Source organism: Hypanus sabinus, chromosome 4 (genome assembly GCF_030144855.1).
Source record: "Hypanus sabinus isolate sHypSab1 chromosome 4, sHypSab1.hap1, whole genome shotgun sequence".
NCBI classification, from domain to species: domain Eukaryota; kingdom Metazoa; phylum Chordata; class Chondrichthyes; order Myliobatiformes; family Dasyatidae; genus Hypanus; species Hypanus sabinus.
Window position 1 is genome coordinate 71,807,406 of NC_082709.1, and position 18,885 is coordinate 71,826,290.

At 41.1% G+C, this 18,885-nt stretch overlaps 1 protein-coding gene across 1 annotated transcript in view; it reads left to right on the plus strand.

Annotated features, from left to right (window-relative positions):
• The window catches only part of LOC132392123 (trichohyalin-like), a 130,033-nt gene that overhangs the window by 76,539 nt on the left and 34,609 nt on the right, over window positions 1-18,885 (plus strand). The window contains exons 5-6 of the mRNA XM_059965972.1: window positions 640-696; window positions 1,264-1,344. Of these exons, the coding sequence (XP_059821955.1) occupies window positions 640-696; window positions 1,264-1,344 (138 nt within the window). The remainder of the gene's footprint in view (window positions 1-639; window positions 697-1,263; window positions 1,345-18,885) is intronic.

Consider the following 18,885-nt stretch of genomic DNA (forward strand, 5'->3'; position numbering starts at 1 on the left):
TTTGAGAAAATGCTGTACCTCAGATTTTGGAGGACTAGTTGGAATCTACCCTGTTAACTTTTTACAAGATGAAAAAATCTATTTTGTGTGGAGTTAATAATGAGTCATTATTTAAATAAAAAAAACAGTTGGGATAATATGTTGTACCAAGGGAATAGCTCTTGGTTCAAGCCCAGCCAAATCCTGAACTACAGGCTATGCAGTGCTGTGATGGTATTTGTTCCATAGTTCTGGAGACTTTGTTTTAAAGGGACACTGCGATGAGTTAAGCCCCTGTGTCTGGTGCTGAGGTCAAGTCTCTGCAAATAGCAGAATCAAGTGAAGTGCTTAAAAAGGAGATTCTTTGTTTTTGGCGTTATAAGTAGTGGTATAATAACAATAAACAAGATAATAAAATGTGAAACTGTTCCTGCTTGGCTGGAGTATTAGTTCCATCCTGGGTACCACGTATTACAAGAAATGTCAGGGCCTTGCTAACAAGTTCTCAAAGAGTGGACCTTTGGTTCAGTTTAGGGTGGGTCATGAAACAGCAAGTCCAGGAACTGGGCCAAGGGTAGGTTAACATCCTTCACCCAGTGCATCCCTCCTGCCACCCCAAGCCTCGAGTGATACTTAAAGACTGCTTTTCTTTCCTGACAGGCAAATGGCTTTGACGTGTTGTCTTGTGGATCTGGGCACAGTAAACACTCTAGTAGGGTTAGTACTGCTTGTGCGTTTGTGCAGTGTGTGGGTGTGCACCTTTGCAGCATGTGCAGATCTTGACAATCAGAATCTATGGTTTTTACTTTCTGAATGTTTTTACTTTCAATCCAATCAGTGTTCTCCAGTACCTGCCTGTAATGTCCTGTTGTTTCTTTCACTCACTGATATTGCACAGAGCTCCCGCTACAGTGATGACAGTCTGAAATCAGCCAAACAACGACTCAGAAAGGAGGCAGTGGTTTGTTGGTTTTCATTCTCCTGCCCTGTTTATTGTGTGGAGAGCAATTGGGTTCTTGGTATAAAACTGACTGCTCCCTTGCACTGAAATTTCCCGTTGCAGTATTTCATTCCTCCATCATTTTCTCTTAATCTGCCCTAATTACTGCTCCCATCATCTAGTTCCTTCTCACAAATCTGTTTCTTCCTTTATCTGTTCTTATCACCTTGCCTCACATCCTTCCAAACTCACTAGATGTCATCCCTCAGCTAACCAGTCCCCTGTCTTCTCCCTCCCACTTTGTAAAGTGTGGGTTTGATTCACTTTTCTTGCATTTTTCCCAGGGAAGTTACTATTCCGACGTCCCTGTGCTCAGCATTGGACTCAACTCCAAGTCCCACACGGCATCCCAGAATGGAACACGGGTTGGTGCCTCTGCTACCATCATTGGCTTTATCTTGCTTTATGCATGTTCATGTCGATGTGTACCAGTGTTTGCCAAAATCTCTGTACTTGCATGTGCACTTCCTTTTAAACCTCAATCATTTTTTTTAAACTTGTCACCAGATGAAAGAAAAAATTGCTTGTATGTATGTATGTCCAAGTCTGTGCCCACTGATACTTGTACAAGATACTACACAAATTCTGATGTAGTGTCTTGCCCAGAAATTTTGATACACACCTTTGCATCCCCAGATACTGCTTCACCCGCTAAGTTCTTGCAGTGTTGTTTTCTTTTCTATATTCCAGCACTGGAAATCTCTTGTCATCTGTTCACACTTAAGCATAGACAATTAAGTGGTGTTCTGTTAATAAGACCAACAAGCTAAATAGGCCATTTAGCTCAGAGTCTACTCTGCCGTTCTATCATGGCTAATTTGTTTTTCATGTCATCCTCATTCTCCCCATAACCTTTGACATCCTTTCTAAATTAACCACTTTAAATATACCCAATGATTTGGCCTCCACGACTGTCTGAGGCAGTGAATTCCACAGACACACCACCCTCTGGCTAAAGAAATTTGTCCTCATTTCTGTGGCTATCAGCCCCTTCCTACAATTGGAAACATCCTCTCCACATCCACTCTGTCTAGGGCTTTCAATGTTTGATTGGTTTCAATGAGAACACGCCCCCCCCCCCCCCCCCCCCGGTCCCCAGTCTTCTAAACTCTAGCAAGTACAGGGTCAGAGCTATCAATTGCTTCCCTTAGGCGAACCCCTTTATTTTTGGGATCATTCTTGTAAGCCTCCGCTGGACCCTTTCTGCATGCCACAGTTCCTTTGGAGACATAGGATTGAACAGTGGGAGAGAAATCTTTAAAAAAGAGAGTGGGGGTAGTCAGGACGCTCTGCATGCCACAGTTCCCTTGGAAACATTGGATTGTGCATAATTAGGCTCTTGGCAAAGGCCAATATAAAGAAGCTAGGTTTAAGCAGAGGAGCTATTATGTGTGCGGCCATTGTGTTAGTGAACCATTGACCACTCAAGTCTTGCCCCAACCCCTGAACTAGGTGGTTGCTGACCACCTACAGGCATCCATCCGCTGGACCCCTTCGAAGTTCCCCTTCAGAATACTGCAGTCCTCCTAGCCTCTGGAGTGGGGAATTCAGGCTTTGCCTTAGAGAGGCTTAGGAGAAACAGAGGCTGTAGGTAGATTTTTTCATTTATTTTTTTCTTTCTTTCTTATTGCACAGTGGAGATACTAAGCATGACAGAGGAGTGCTCTTCTTGCGGATGTGGGAAGGCAGGGAGACCTCCAGTGTTCTCTGGCTACACCTGCAAGAAATGCATCCAGCTGCAGCTTCTTTCAGACATGTAAAGGAATTGGAGCTGGAGCTGGAGCTGGATGGACTCTAGATCGTTCGGGAGGCTGAGGCGTTTATCGACAGGACATACAGGGAGGTAGTTACACCAAGGTGCAGGACACAGGTTCAAGTTCAAGTTCAGTTTATTATCATCCGACCATACACATGCATGCTGCCAAATGAAACAATGTGTCTCCAGATCAAGGTGCACAACACAGTACACATAGCTTACGCACACAACACATGAAGTTATATTACCGTAAATAATGTAACAAATAATAAGGTGCATGGGGGTAAGGGGTTTTCAACTCGAGTCGCAAGGGAATAGGAACTAGAGTACCAGAGCAGATAATAGAGATGCTGTGAGGAAAAATGTTGTTAAGCATTTATACAAAGTCAGAAGTCAAAAAGTTGAGCATAGTGGGACTAATGTTGTAAGTTGTGTGTATCTCAATGCAAGGAGTATTGTAGTAAAGGCAGAGGCTTTGCTCATGGCCACCACATGGAAGTATGACATTGTAGCCATTGGTGAGACTTGGTTGCAGGAGGGGCAGGACTGGCAGCTCAGTGATCCAGGGTTCTTGTGTTTTAGATGTGATAGAACAGGGAGGATTAAAGGGAGAGGGGTGGCATTGCTAGTCAAGGAAAATGCCACAGCACTGCTCAGACACGACAGGACAGAGAGCTCGTATTCTGAGTCTATATCGGAGGAACTGAGGAATGAAAAAGGGATTACCATGGATTATATTATAGACACCCAACGGTCCAAGGGATTTAGAGGAGCAAATTTGTAGAGAGATCACAGATTGTTGCAAGAAACTTAAGGTTGTGATAATGGGTGCTTTTAACTTTACACATTTTTAGTGAGACTCTCATAAAAGGGCTGGATGAGATAGAGTTTGTCAAATGAGTTCAGGACATTTTCCTTAATAAGTACATAGAGGGCCCAACTACTGGGAGTGTGATACTAGATTTCCTATTCGGGAATGAGACAGGGCAGATATAGAAGTTTGTGCAGGGAAATACTTTGCACCTTGTGATCACGATTTCAAGATAATTCAAGAGAAGGATAGATCTGGTCTTCGGGTTGAGATTCTACTTGGAGAAAGGCAAATTTAAATGGTATCAGAAAGGATATGGCAAGTATGGATTGGGACAGGCTGTTTTTTGGTAAAGGTGTACTTGATAAGGCAGGCCTTCCAAAGTGAAATTTGGAGAGTACAGAGTTTGTATGTTCCTGTCAGAATAAAAGGCAAGGGTAACAAGTTTATGGAACCTGGTTAAGAAAAAGAAGGTACATTCCAGGTATAGGAAGTGTGGAACAAATGAGGTTCTTAAGAAGGAAATTCAAAAGGACACTTAAGAAGGAAATTAGGAGGGCTAAAAGAAGGCAGGTTGATCTAACAGAGAAGGTGAAGGAGAAGCCCAAAGGCTTCTACAGATATATTAAGAGCAAAAGGACAGCAAATGGCAAAATTGATCCTCCGAAATATCAAAGTGCTTATCTATGTATGGAGCTGACAGAGATCGTAAATGGATTTTTTGCATCAGTATTTACTCGGGAGATGGACACAGGGCATATAGAGTTCAGTCAAAGCAGCAGTGAGGTCATGGACCGAAACAGATTAATGAAGAGTAGGTGTTTATTGTCTGGAGGCAAATCAGGGTGAATAAATTCTCTGTGCTTGATAAGGTGTCCCCTTGGACCATGTGGAAGGCTAGTGCAGAAATTGCAGGAGTCGTAGAAAACAAATTTAAATCATCCTTAGCCACAAGTAAGGTGCTGGAGAATAGCTAATGTTGTTTCATTGTTCAAGAAAGACTAAGAATAACCCAAGAAATTGTAGGCCAGTAAGCCTGATACTAGTAATGGGTAAGTTATTGGAAGGTGTTCTGAGGGACCGGATATTTCAGTATTTTGATAGGGACTGATTAGAGATAGTCAAAATGGCTTTGTGTATGATAGGTCATCTCTAACAAATCTTAGAGCTTTTTGAGGGAGTTACCAGGAAAGTTGATGAAGGAAAGGCTTTGGATGTTATCTGCATAGACTTTAGCAAGGTGTTTGACAAGGTCCTGCATGGGACAGTGGTCTAGAAGGTTTAGTCACTTATCATTAAAAATGAGGGAGTAAATTGGATTACACATTGGCTTTGTGGGAGAAGCCAGAGAGTGGTCGTAGATGGTTCCCTCTCTGACTGGAGGACTGTGACAAGTGGTATGCAATAGGAATCAGTGATAGTTTTATTGTTTGTCATCTATATCAACGATCTGAGTGATAATGTAAACAGGATCAGCAAATTTGTAGGTGACACCAAGATTGGGGCTGTATTGGACAGTGAGGAAGACTATCAAAGCTTATAGCAGGATCTGGACCAGCTGGAAAAATGGGCTGAAAACTGGCAGATGGAATTTAATGCAGACAAGTGTGAGGTCTTATACTTTGGGAGGACAAACCAGGATGGGACTTATATGGTCAGTGGGGCAGAAGTGAGGAGTGCAATAGAACAGAAGGATCTGAGAATACAGATCCATAGTTCCTTGAAAGTGGCATCACAGGTAAATAAAGTCATAAAGAAAGCTTTTGACACATTCATAAATCAAAGTATTGAGTACAGGAGATGGGAAGTTATGTTGAAGTTGTATAAGACATTGGTGATGCCTAATTTGGATATTGTGTGCAGTTTTGATGATCTACAGGGCAGATGTCAGTAAGATTGAAAGAGTGCAGACAATGATGTTGCCAGGACTTGAGGATCTGAGTTAGAGGGAAAGGTTGAATAGGTTAGTATTTCATTCTCTGGAGCAAAGGAGAATGAGGGGAGATTTGATAAAGGTATACAAAATTACAAGGGGTATAGACAGGGTAAAAGCAGGCTTTTTCAATGGAGGCTGGGTGAGACTTCAATTACAGGTCAGAGGTTAAGGGTGAAAGGTGAAATGTTTAAGGGGACCATGAGGGGGATGTTCTTCACTCAAAGGGTGCTGAGGGTGTGGAATGAGGTGCCAATAAAGGTGGTGGTGGTTTGATTTCAACTTTTAAGAGAAAAATTAATAGGTATGTGGATGGGAGGTGTATAGAGGGCTATGGTTTGTGTGCAGGTTGATAGGACTAGGCAGATTAATGGCTTGGCATAGTCTAGATGAGCTGAAGGGCTTGTTTCTATGACTCAATGACCCTCTCCAATGACAGCACATCCTTTCTTAGATATGGGCCCAAAAACTACTCACAATACTGCAAATGTGGTCTGACTGTGTAGAAAATAGTCTATGCCTGTAATATAGTCTAGGACTATACACTGTATTCTATCTGCGATTTCTAATGTGCGTTCTCCTAATCTATCCAAGTTCTTCAGTAGACTCCCTGCTTCCTCAACACTGCCTGCCTCTCCAGCTATCTTTGTATTATCCACAGACTTGGTCACAAGCCATCAATTCTTCCATTCAGATCATTAAGATATAACATGAAAAGTAATGGACCAAACACTGTCCCCTGTGGAATACAGCTAGTCACTGGCAGCCCCCTGTATTCTGCCACTTTGTCTCTGCCAATCTTCTATCCATGCCAGTACCTTTCCTGTAATACCATGGGCTCTTATCTTGTTAAGCAGCCCCATGTGTGGCACCGTGTCAAAGGCTTTCTGAAAATCCAAGTGAACAGCATCCACTGATTCCTTTGTCTATGCTGCCTTTCATTTACTGTTTCCTCTTCTTAAATGGCCTCATCTTTGTAAGGTAGAAATTCTTGTTCATAGATATTTATATGCCAGTGTGTTCTAGGAGAGAGACTGGGAACCTGAGCCGGTGCTACTCTTGGACAAGGTGTGGATTGTCAGGCAAAGGCTCTGGAGCTCCAGCGTGGTGGTGGTTGTCACTACCAAATTGTTAGGCAGCTAAGTGAAAATTTAAACACTGTAGGTCAGGGGTGGCCAGTCTTTTACATTCCATGCATCAGTTTTCTCACGCACGAGTTCAGATGCGCAATACAACTCTTGTACCCACATTCAATTCTTGTAAAAATATGTTAATATAGACATATTTAGCATTTTTACATGATATATTGATTTAATTTAAGAACGAGATAAACGTTACTTACGCAAACACGAGGAAATCTGCAGATGCTGGAAATTCAAGCAACACACACAAAATGCTGGTAGAATGCAGTAGGCCAGGCAGCATCTATAGGAAAAAGCAGAGTGGAAGTTTCAGGCCAAGACGGAGCCCTGACGAAGGGTCTTGCTTTTTTATTATTATCACTGGGGCAATGCACCATTTCTAATTATGCAGTGCACCACTTTTGGCGTATGCGCCATAGGTTGGTCATCCCTGCTGCAGGTGTTAGAAAAATAAACAAAATGCTTGAGAAACACAGGCAATATCTGTGGAAAGAGAAACAGTCAGTGTTTCAGGCCTGCAATCCTCCATCAGATCCAGATGACCACATGCTTGATTAAAAAGGTAGATTTCAATGAGCATCTTGGGATGAACAAGAAGTTAGAAGTCAAGAAGTTTAGAACAGGTATTTCACACCTTCATGTTGTGTCTGTCATTCAACAACATCTTTTCTCTAATCTTAACTCCCAATCTTTTATCTAGTACTACTTTCCTGCACTAATTTCCTTAATATCCAAAAAAAATCTATCATTGTCAATAATGTATTCAGTGACGCTTTGAAGTTCTGTACTGTCAGGTTGAAGAAACTTCTCATGGATAACGATTGACCGGTCAACCGAATGGTCAGTCGTTCATTTAAAGGCAGACTTTTGGTTCTTGATACCCAGCCAGGAAATATATTATCCCACGTAACCTTGTCAACTCCATGAAGAATGTTGTGTGTTTAACTAAAGACCTTAATCTTCTGAAGCCTAGAGGATTCAGTCCTACTTTGTGCAATTTCTCTTCACTGGTGCAGCCTGCAATCTCGTAAGCATCTACTGATCTTCCTCTATCACAAGCATATCCTTACTAGGGTAGTGGAATCAGACAAACAGTATTCCAGAGATAGATCGCTGCTGAGACTACTCTCAGTGGCCACCTTGAGGTTCACCTGTACGCCTCATTAATGCACATATCGAATCAGCCAATATGTGGCAGCAACTGAAAGCATAAAAGCATGCAGACATAGTCAAGACATTCAGTTGCTGTTCAGACCAAACATCAGATTGGGAAGAAAAGTGATCTAAGTGACTTCGACAATGAAATGATTGTTGATGCCAAACAGGGTGGTTTGAGTATCTCAAAAACTACTGATCTAGGATTTTCACGCACAACAGACTCTCAAGTTTACAGAGAATAGTGCAAAACACAACAGAAACGTCCAGTGAATGACAATTCTTTGGGCGAAAGCACCTTGTTAATGACAGAGGAGTATGGTCGGGCTGGTTCAAGCTGACAGGAAGTTGATAGCAACTCTAATAACAGTGCAGTGTAGAGGAGCAGATCTGAATGCACAACACTTCAAATTTTGAAGTAGATGGGCTAAAGAAGCAGAAGACTAAGAGCTTACACTCATTGGCTAATTTATTAGGTATCTCCTTATCTAATAAAGTGACCACTGAATGTATATAATCAGAGAGATGTCCACTCTGGAAGACAAATCTTCTGTAATAAAAACTAGCGTACTGTCCGCATTCCTAATTGTAATTGCGTGATGTATTTGCATGGAAGAGTCAAAGTTATTCAGCACAGAAACAGGCATTCAATTCAGCCCAACCTACCTGTGCTGACCAGTGTGTCTAGTTCCAGTTATGCAGTGTGTTTAGTCCCATATCCTCTACCTTTAGTATCCATGCATTTGACCAAATGATTTTTAAACGTTATAAATGTATCTGCCTCTATACCACGTACCCACCACACTCTGTGTGTGCGTGTGGGGATGTGGGAGAAAGAAAATTTGTCCCTCAAATACCATTTAAATTTTTTCCAACTCACCTTAAATCTGTCCCCTCTAGTTTTCAACCCCCTACCCATTCTAGCCCATTCACTTAACAAGTCATTATTTCTTAAAAAAGCCTTTGCAATCTGCTCACAGCCAACCCTAAATTTAATCTGTATCATCAACAATTAGATACTACTTATTAGAAATTTTTGATTTTGATCAACTGGGGTCCCAGCATTGATCCTTGGAGCATTTTAGTTGTCTCAGCCTCTAAACTCAAATGTCCATGACTTTTCTAGTTACTAATTAATCCTCAATCCACACTAAAACAATACTCCAACACTGCGTGATTTTTTTCCAGTAATTTTGTATAGCCTTTGTGAAAGGCCTTGTGAAACTCCATACTACATCAACTCATTCACCCATTTTGCAAGTTAAAACCTCAGTATTCCAACAGATCTGTTGAATATGGTTTTCCATCCCATAAATATGCATTGACGGCATAATGCTGTTAATTTCCAAGGGCCCAGTTCCTCTTCCGAAATAAGTACTAGCATTTTCCCAATTACAGATTTTAGGCTAACTGGTTTACAGTTCCTTATTTAAAGGTGTTGTGGTTATTTTTGTTACTTTCCAATTTATGGAATAAAGGAAGGTGACAGCGAGTCCCTGTATTGTCTCAATGGTCAATTTGTTCTGTTCAGATTTAAGACCCTTTTATCAGATAGAACTAAATCATTGTCTTTACATAAATATTTTCTTATCACCAGTGTTCCCCAAAGTGCCAGGTCATCAATAACTATTTCTAACATAAAATAGCAGGTCTAAATAACTATTGCTGTTGAAAACTATCTCTTATTCACTATAAATTCATCCTCTCTATTACTGCTAAATTTATTTGCCCAGTATTGTAGGTGCAAGTTCCCCTGTGATGATTCGATAGCTGGTGTTATACACTCGCTGCCCAGGAGTGGAACCTGGAGTGGTCTTCCCCTGCTGCAGCCAATCCACTTCAGGGTTCTGTGTCTTGTGCGTTCAGGGATCATATTTCTTCTCAATTCTAATACTTGGTCTGAACAACAACTGAATGTTTTAACTATGTTGCATGTTTCTATGAATTGAGTTGCTGCCACATGATTGGCTGATTAGATATTTGTATTAATAAGCAATTATTATTTAATGAATTGAATATTAATTGTATTAGGTACAGGTGAACCTAATAAAGTGGCTACTGATTGTATGTACTTTCTTTACTTTCTACGTTTATGCTGCCTCTGACATTGCCTTGACTGTATGGAGCCTATATAGAACTCTCAAATGTTCACATCCTTGCTGTTTCTCACTGTACCCCCAACTGATTCTGAAATTAGATTTTCTGATCTAAGATTTTTCTACTGCCTTCCATCTCATTCTTGAAAAAGAGTCAAGACTACCTCACCTCTTTAGTTTTGCCTCTTCTGAAAGTGCACTGGAATATTTAATTCCTGATTTTGGTCACTTTGCAATCTCATCTGTTTCTATTTCTTGTTATTAATGCATTGCATATTCAGATAAAATGCCTTCAGTTGTCTTTCCCTTGCTCAGACTAATTCCAAAGAACGTTTACAAATGAATGCACCACTTGTTCAGAACACACCGGTTGTCATTACCCATTAGCTGCTCAGGACAAAGTGACAGTCATATTCTCTAAAACTTCCTGAATTCTCCCTCACCAGGACCATTCCTTTAGGTCTTTCATCTAACGTCTTACAAGTCTAGCTATTCAATTCACTAGGTTATCGGTTCAATACCAATTCAAATGAAACCTGTCCCACCAGCTATTTCTACTCAAGACAGTTATCAGTGCCCCATGTATTGAACCTGCTTCTCCTTCAGTCATGGAGCCATACTGAAGTTAGAAGTTTTTTCAATTTAGACCCTACCTGCTTACGTTCCTTAAACAAAACTTCCTCCTTCGTCCTGTCAATGTCATTGGTTTCCACAACAACTAGATTATTATCTTATAGAGGAAATAACCTTAACTCTAAAAGCCAAAGCAGTTTGCACAGTTTTAGGACACAGTTACATCAGCAGGTAACAACATATAAATCACATTTTTACACACACACACACACACACACACTTTCCACTCTGTCTTATTTCTTTGACCCCCCCCCCAATCCCTCCAAATCTTTCACTTCCATGCCTCTGTCCAAATGTTCTTATTCTATCTGCCTCAACCACTTTCTCTGGCACTAGCCTGTGCATGAAAATCTTTGCTTTAGGTCCTTCTTAATTATTTCCCCTCTCACCTTAAACATATGTCCTTTAGTCTGAATTTGTTTTCCTGCGAAGACTGTTTATTCATCCCATCTCTTCCTGTCATGATTTTATACACCTCCAAGGTCACCTCTCAGTCTCCTACATGGCAACGCGTAAGGTCCCAACCCGCCCAACCTCTCCCTGTAACTCAGGCCATCAAGTCTTGGCAACATTATTCTAAATATTCTTTGCACTCTTTCCAGCTTAATGACACCTTTCCTATAACAGGGTATGTAAAACTGTGACAATACTCCAGGTTTAGACTTGTATTACATTCCAATTTATATACTCAGTGCCCTGACCAACGAAGGGCAGCATTCCAAACAGGGTCTTCACCACCCTGTCAACAAGTGATATTGCTTTCCCAAGGGCCCTTACTAGCCACTGGACGTTCTACCCTAGTTTGACTTCTAACCTCACACTTACATGAAAAGTTGCCGCTCCTCAGCCCACTTACCTAGCTGATCAAGGCCCCCCATAATTTTTGATAACCTTTATTGTCTATGATACAATCTATTTTAGTATCTGCTAGTACTAACCATGCCCATTCTTATCCAAATTATTTATATAACTTGATGGCATTGGTCTTGCTGACCATAAAGTTCTGAACTCAGATGAAGATCTTAAGCCCTATCCAATATAGATAACCACAAGTACTCTCACTAAAGAGAGGCTAAACTGCAACTACCTGATCTTCAAAGATTAGTTTACTTCCCTATTTATGCTCACAGTGAGCTTAGCTGTAAATTTCCCACCATTTGAGTGTGGGATCCCCCCTGACATCCAAGGAGGACGTACTTCCAACTAACAAACTAGATTAAACATATTTCATTTATTTTCGGTGATACACATTTAAATGTCAGCAACATTCTTAAAACACATTTAAGAAGATTTCTGTCTTATGAAAGACTTCTAAATTACAAACCATTTCAAAAACACAAAGGATTTCTAAAACACGGTTACAATTCCTATAAGCCAAAAAGCCATACCCACTAGTCGTCCATCGCAGAAATCAAAGGCAGAGGAGTGGATTCTTGTTCAACCTGTGTTTTAGTCATACTTTTTAAATAACCCATTGCAGCTCTTCAGCAGTCGGCACAGGTGTGTTGGGGCTAGCAAGTCTGGTCTAGACAATGTTTACTTACAAAGCTGTCTTTTTAACTTCAAACTGATTACTGCTTTCCGTTTACATCAAGAACTGAAGACTGGCTCCCATTTACGAACAGAAGCTAAACAAAAAATATTGATTTCTATTGAATATTGTTTAATTTATTCAAAACAATACTTTGATCTTTACAATTGGCAGCTGCTGTGTTTAGAAAGCTGAGCTTGGCAAAAAAATATGTAAGGCTCCTGATCCAGGATGGTGAATAATCATCAGAATAGATGACAAGCAACAATGGGCCCGGCGCCAATCCCTGTGGCACATTAGTCACAGGCCTCCAGTCCAAAAACGGCCTTTTATTATCACCATCTGCTTCCTGCCATTAAGCCAATTTTGTATGCATTTAGCTATTCTGTGGATCCAATGCAATCTAGCCTTTCAGACTGACCTAATCTCCAGGTATACATCAACATGCTGAAATCTGAGGGGAAGTGTAGGGGAAGGAGATTGACCGAGTTTGATGATGGTCATGAGGTTAGAAGAAAAAAGAAAAATTACATTAATGAAACATGTTTACATTCCTTTCAGTGGGGCGCCTAAGCACAGTTGTGGTAAAACTAGGAAACCTGGTCAGTTTACACACAACAAATTCTCAAAAATATACAGATAATCTGTTTTATAATAGTAATTAAGGAAAACTTGCTCAGGAAACCAGTAAGACACCCTCTGTTCTGAAGTAATGCCTCAAGGTCATTTAGGTCCACTTTAAAGTACAGTTCAAAGGCAACGCTTTCAACAGTGGTCTGTGGTCTTGCTTCTGCATTAACATTAACTGAGATTTCTTTTAGTGCTCAAAAATGGGAAGACACAGAAGATACCTATCTGTGATTGAGACAAAGAAGCTAATGAAGACATATGGGATTACAGGGTCAAGGGAGGAAATGGCATTGTATGAGATTTGGAATTTAATGCTGAACATCAGATTATAATAGATCATGGGAGCTGTGAATGCAGTAGAGAGGTTATGAAGAATTAAGATGGTTGCTGATATTGCTGCAGTTAGGAACTCACTTGATGTAGAGAGTGAAAGCAGTGAAAAGGTTTCAGTGAGAACAGTCTTATTGTAGCCTGCATAAAATGAAAACATTTCATAAACCCAGGGACAATAAGAGAAGAGGACACTATAACAGCATGGGGCATCAGACTTTAGAGTTCATTTCCAATGCCATCTACAAGAAGTTTGTATGTCCTTCCCATGAGTGCATGCTTTCCTTCCACAGTCCAAAGATGTATCAGTTAATGGGTTAATTGTAAATTGTAACCCATTGTAAATTCTCTAGTGATTAGACTAGGATTAAATGGTTGGTTGCTGGGTGGTGCAGCTCGTTGGGCTAAAAGGGTTTATTCCACGCTGTATCTCGTAACTAAGTGAAAGATGAGACACTCAGAGGAGGAGGAGGTGGCCAGGTACAGGAGTAATTCAGAGACTGCAAAGCTGAATCAATTAAGCAGAAAATGGGAAACTCCAATAGCACTTCTGTGCATGAGAACAGAACTGCCATTTTTGTCAGCTATTTCAGTGTGTTTCATGAGCAAGTTACTTCATGGTAAGTCCTTATCTTAACTATTTTCTCTCACCTTAGCTTCATACCCTTTGACTGTCCTACACAATAAAAATCTTACCAATCCCCACTCTTCAAACTACTTCCACCCTCTGTGAGACTATGTTTATAAATATGCACAAAGAATTCCCCTGTTCAGTGTTTCTCCCCTGTACCCACCCTGGTGTCTCTGTGTTCATTCTAGATTGGTTGGACAATAGGATTTTAATTTGAATAGTTGAATCAGGAGCCATTTCAAGCATTGTATAGCCTACAGCCTAACTCAGTTACTACATGAGATTATCATGCTTGTCAGGTAATTGATTGGACTTCTCGTGTACATGCTCTTTTTCCTGACCAATCAGTGTAACCTCAGTGTAGCTTGTGTAAAAAAACATCTTAAGAGATACTGAGATATTGTAGAAAGTGCGCGAAGACATTAGGCAGTAGGAAACAATCATAGGGAACATCGGAGATGAAAAGAAACAAGATGAAAAAGAAGATTAGAAACAGTTACAGGGAAAAGACACAATAAATATATGCACTGAAGACACCAAGCCTCAGGAGGCTAAAAGGAGCACAGGAGAGAGTCAGTACTAAAGATAAACAAAAAGTAATAGTGAGCTTTGACAGAAAAATAATTCTCTGTTAACAAGAAACTTGCTTGACATAAATAGCTCTCCAATGTTGCAGTCTGACCCACCTCAAGCACTGTGTCCCTGCTGGCCAGTTCTCAACATAAGATTACTCCTTTCACAAGAAGAAACAGTTTCTATCATATGAAATCTTTCAAACACTTAAACACCTTGATCTGGTCTTCTACAATTTATCAAAGGAGTATAGAATGGATGCAACCTTAAAGTTTTAATTTAACTCTTTTGAGCTGAGGTATTATTTTGGTCGATTTGTTCTGGATCTCCTCCTGTCTATCCTGAAGATGTAACAGCCAGGATTGAATGGAGCACTGTACAAAGGTTCTGCTTAAATCTATGTAACTAATGCAGTTTCTTCCAATCCTTTCAAAGAATCATTCTGTTTGAGTGAAATTTCTTCCTCTAACTTCTATTTAGAAGATACTTCGGTTCATCTTTCTGAGGGCAAATCAGATTAATTACATGTCACTACTTACTGTTTTACACTTTGTAGTTTGCTATGAACTGGGCTCTTAACAAATTGCTTCTGCTGCCCACCCCTACCACACATACCTCACTGATCGACTATGCATGATTTCTCAACATATCTCTCACTCAGTGACATCATTGCTGTGGCCACTTCACCTCCTATTCCACCAGTTAACGCAGTCTCACCGTTGTCTTCCAGGTGTCTGCTTATGATGGGAGTGCAAGTCATCGCTACAATAGTTTCAACTCTCGCGTTGTAAGGCCTAGTTTCTTTCTCTCTCTCCTTCTCCCTCTCTCTCTCTGTCTCATAAATCCTCCAACTCCCAACACAATCTCAAGTTGTTTTCCTGTAAACTTCTACAGCCTATAACACTGGATTATTCTTCTCTCTTGATCATAATGATTGGTTATTATTCACCATTGGCTCCAATTTCTTGACTTCCCTCTCTCAACTCTTTGTGCAATTCTCATTTGATTCCATTTCTAATCTTTTTGATCAGCAGGCCTTATCTCTGGTGTGCCTTGGCATAAAATTTCATTAAAAAGCACAACTGTGAAGCACCTAGAGACATTTTAGTTTGTTAGGTTCATTGTAGTTTGGGATAGACTGCATTGGGCAGAAGAGCTTGGTTTTATGATTAGAAAGGATTACTTGATGTACGTTTGTATGTATCTGCAATGCATGGCTATAGTTTGGAAGAAAGCACAAGATTTGATCTAGGTCCATAGGATCTGAAGAGAGGCCACATTGATGGGGATCTAACACCTGCACGTATTGCATTTTGCTTGATTTGATGCTTGAGGCTCAAGAAGCATTTGCCTAACTTTTTAACCAATATTTGGCCAGTGTCAAATTGGGGCCCCTCGCTGGGGCCTTAGAAAGGTAAAGGATGTATGTGCAGATGAATGGATGGATGGATGGGAAGAGTTCCGTCCCAGACACTGAGATGGGTACCTCTCTCCATTAACTATCAATAATTCAGCAACATTGCATGCTGTGTGTGTTTAACTCTCTATCAAAAACACTGATTTAAGCTGTCCCTATACAACTTCCAACTAATTCCCTCTCTCTCTCTCTCTCTCTCTCTCTCTCTCTCTCCCCTACACTCTCCCCATTTGACCAGCCCTCTGAATACAACTGTTTGCTTGGCTCCAGTTCCCGCACGTCATCTCGTGCGAGCTCGGCTCGGGCAAGTCCAGTGGTGAGGACAATCTTGCTTGCTCTCTGCTCTTTGTGTTTACAAAATATGCACATTGTTGTTTTAGTGTAACCTGCTGGTTTCCTTTCTTCTTCATAATCTACACAGGAACTCTTTGTAAAAACTATCTGGTTATGACTTTTCCTGTCTACAAAGTCAGCTGTGATCTTCGAATCTGCCCAAATCCAGTGGTATCATACCTCAGTGTGACCACCTGGAGGCACCGAAGTCCTCCAGGTGCCGAAATTCCTCCTCCCCATCTATTAGTTGATTGTTTCTATCTGTGTCTTGTTTCTGTTAACAGTGCACCTGTGTCTTGTCTTGTTTCTCTATTTTAGTTTCCTCTGTTTTGTTTGCACTTGCTCAGTCTGAAGTTTACCTACTCTGTGTGCAGTGATTCTCGAGTTTCTTACAAATCAATCCTCTGTAAAGATTCTTCATTCATCTCCATCCTCATCTCTTGCCCCCTCTTGAACTTGGGTATTTCTACTATTCTTCTTTCCCAGTAGCCCACGGGTTAAGGATACTGAACTTCAACACCACTTCAGCTGAGCCTGGCAGCTACCCTTTATTACAGCAAAGCAAGGCACAGGTGCACTGATAACTAAAATAAGACCCAAGTGGAAATATTCAACTAATAACCAGGGGATAGAGGAATGTCAGAACCTCGAGGACTCTGACGCGCCCTCCCCGCCGCCCCGACGGTTAGATTGAGGCATGACAAATGGATGTATTATCTCAAAGGTTCATTTATTATCAAAGTATACACCTCTGAAATTCTTCTTCTCCAGATAGCCAAGAAACCAAGAAAGAACAGAAAGGCAGCCAATCATCAACCCACAAATTCCTCCTCTCTACACAAAAAAATGAACAAAAATGGAACAGGCACATCAACCCCCAGATCTCTGCACACAAAAAGCGAGAAAGATCAGGCAAAAACCTCAAAATTTAAAAAAAACTATAAAAGTGGGGGGGGGAAGTCCTTATCGGAAATGCAGAAAGCCTGGGTAACATTCTCCAGGCACAGTGACAGGTCTTTCTCTCTCTGGCAGGAGAGTGGTCCCACCAGCAATCAAAGACAGTCCGGTAGCAGAGTAGTTTTCCCCCAGCGATTAAAAAGCAGTCTCCCCTCTGCAGTAGCAGAGCAATCCCCCGGAGATCAAAGGGCAATCTCCCCTCTCCCGTAGCAGAGCGATCCCACCGGTGATCAAAAGGCAGTCTCCCCTCTCCCGTAGTATAGCGATCCCCCGGAGATCAAAGAGCAATGTCCCCTCTCCCGTAGCAGAGCGATCCCACCAGTGATCAAAAGGCAGTCTCCTATCTCAGTCTCTCTCTTTTCCTCAGTTTCAAAGTGAAAATGTGTTTTTAAATATTGTAGCTCAAGAAATACTCTCTAAGGCTCTCACAATCCAACTGACAAATATTGGATTTAAAAGCAAAAGTTGTGTGGGCATGTGGGAAGTAGAATGGGTTATTTATTGAACAACGCAGAGAGGGTTCTGACTCCTATCAGGTACTCACTGCTTAGTCAGTTAGAGAGAGAGGCAGAGCATGGAATCAGGCCTTCTGGCCCATCCAGTCCATGCTGACGATCAACCATCCATTTACGTTAAGCCTAAATTAAGCTTTCTTTTTTATATTAACTCCTCAATCTCCTTAGCTCCTCCTTAGATTCCATCACTCGGGGCAACTTGCAGTGGCCGACTAACCTACACATCTGGGAGGAAACTCACATTGTCACAGGGAGAGCATGCAAACTGCACACAGACAGCAGACCAAGTCAGGATTGAACACTGGTCTCCATAGCTGTTGGTTGGCAGATCTATCAGCTGTACCACTCTGTTGTTCTGGAACAACAGCTGGAAATTCATTAATACCATTAAGCCACATGTACGATTATTTCTGAGGTTTAAGGACTGTTGGTTTAACTGCCTGTTTTGTACAACCCTGCAGATGTTTGGTTTGTTGTGTTCCTGTCAAACTGCCTACATCCAGACAGCCCCAAGCTTCCTTTTTAAAAAAAAATAAGGCATCAGCTTGGGCTGTGCCAGGAGGTAGGTGCAAACTCTGGCACTCTGCTGGAGCTCCAGCAACAAATAATTACTTACAACTTGACATGGAGCAGCTGCCTGTGAGGAGGCCATCGACAATGAGGTGTGGGGCCACTGTCAACAAAGTTTGTGGGCCAGCGCTGGCAGTAACAGCAAGAGTTGCATCTGATGAGTGATCTCCCAGATCCAACAGCCCCTCTCTTTGCTAACTGTTGGCTACGATGCAAAATGCTTTATTATATATTTGTATTAGAATGGCGAGAACTCATTCTCTCCTGTGTGTTAGCTCTTGCATTAAAACTTCTGGAACTATAACATTAAAGTGCAATATTAGCAGCTAAAAGTCCATTCTGTCCAGTACTGGTGGTGCCCAGTAATGCCACCGCACCTCACTTTGTATAATACTGATTTGGCACACAGGTCTCCCTTTTATAATTGGTACAGTACTGGCCTGTATGGTCTTATTATCACAATGTCTGTCTATTTGTTGCTGTGTTGGTAGATGCAGGTCTGAATATTACATGGCTATATTGATAGGGGAAAGACTGACACTATACTATACTGGGGTATAATACTGGTTGGTACAGACCTTGTTGTATTACAATAGGATACCATTAGGTGGGTATACAGGTGGGTATACACCTATACAGGTGGGTATAGGTCTGTCATTGTGTAACTAAAGTACAGAACTAGTAGGGCAAGATTGTTAATAATGTATATAATCTGAGTACAGTACAAGAGGTCTTTCACTACATACCAACTTTGGAAAGTATCAATAGATATAAGCCTTTTATTATCCAACAGTAATATAAATCTGTCACTATAAGCTGGGCAAAGTTCTGCTATTCATGGTAAGTGTGCAGAGAACATAGAACAGTTCAGCACAGGAACAAGCCTTTCAGTT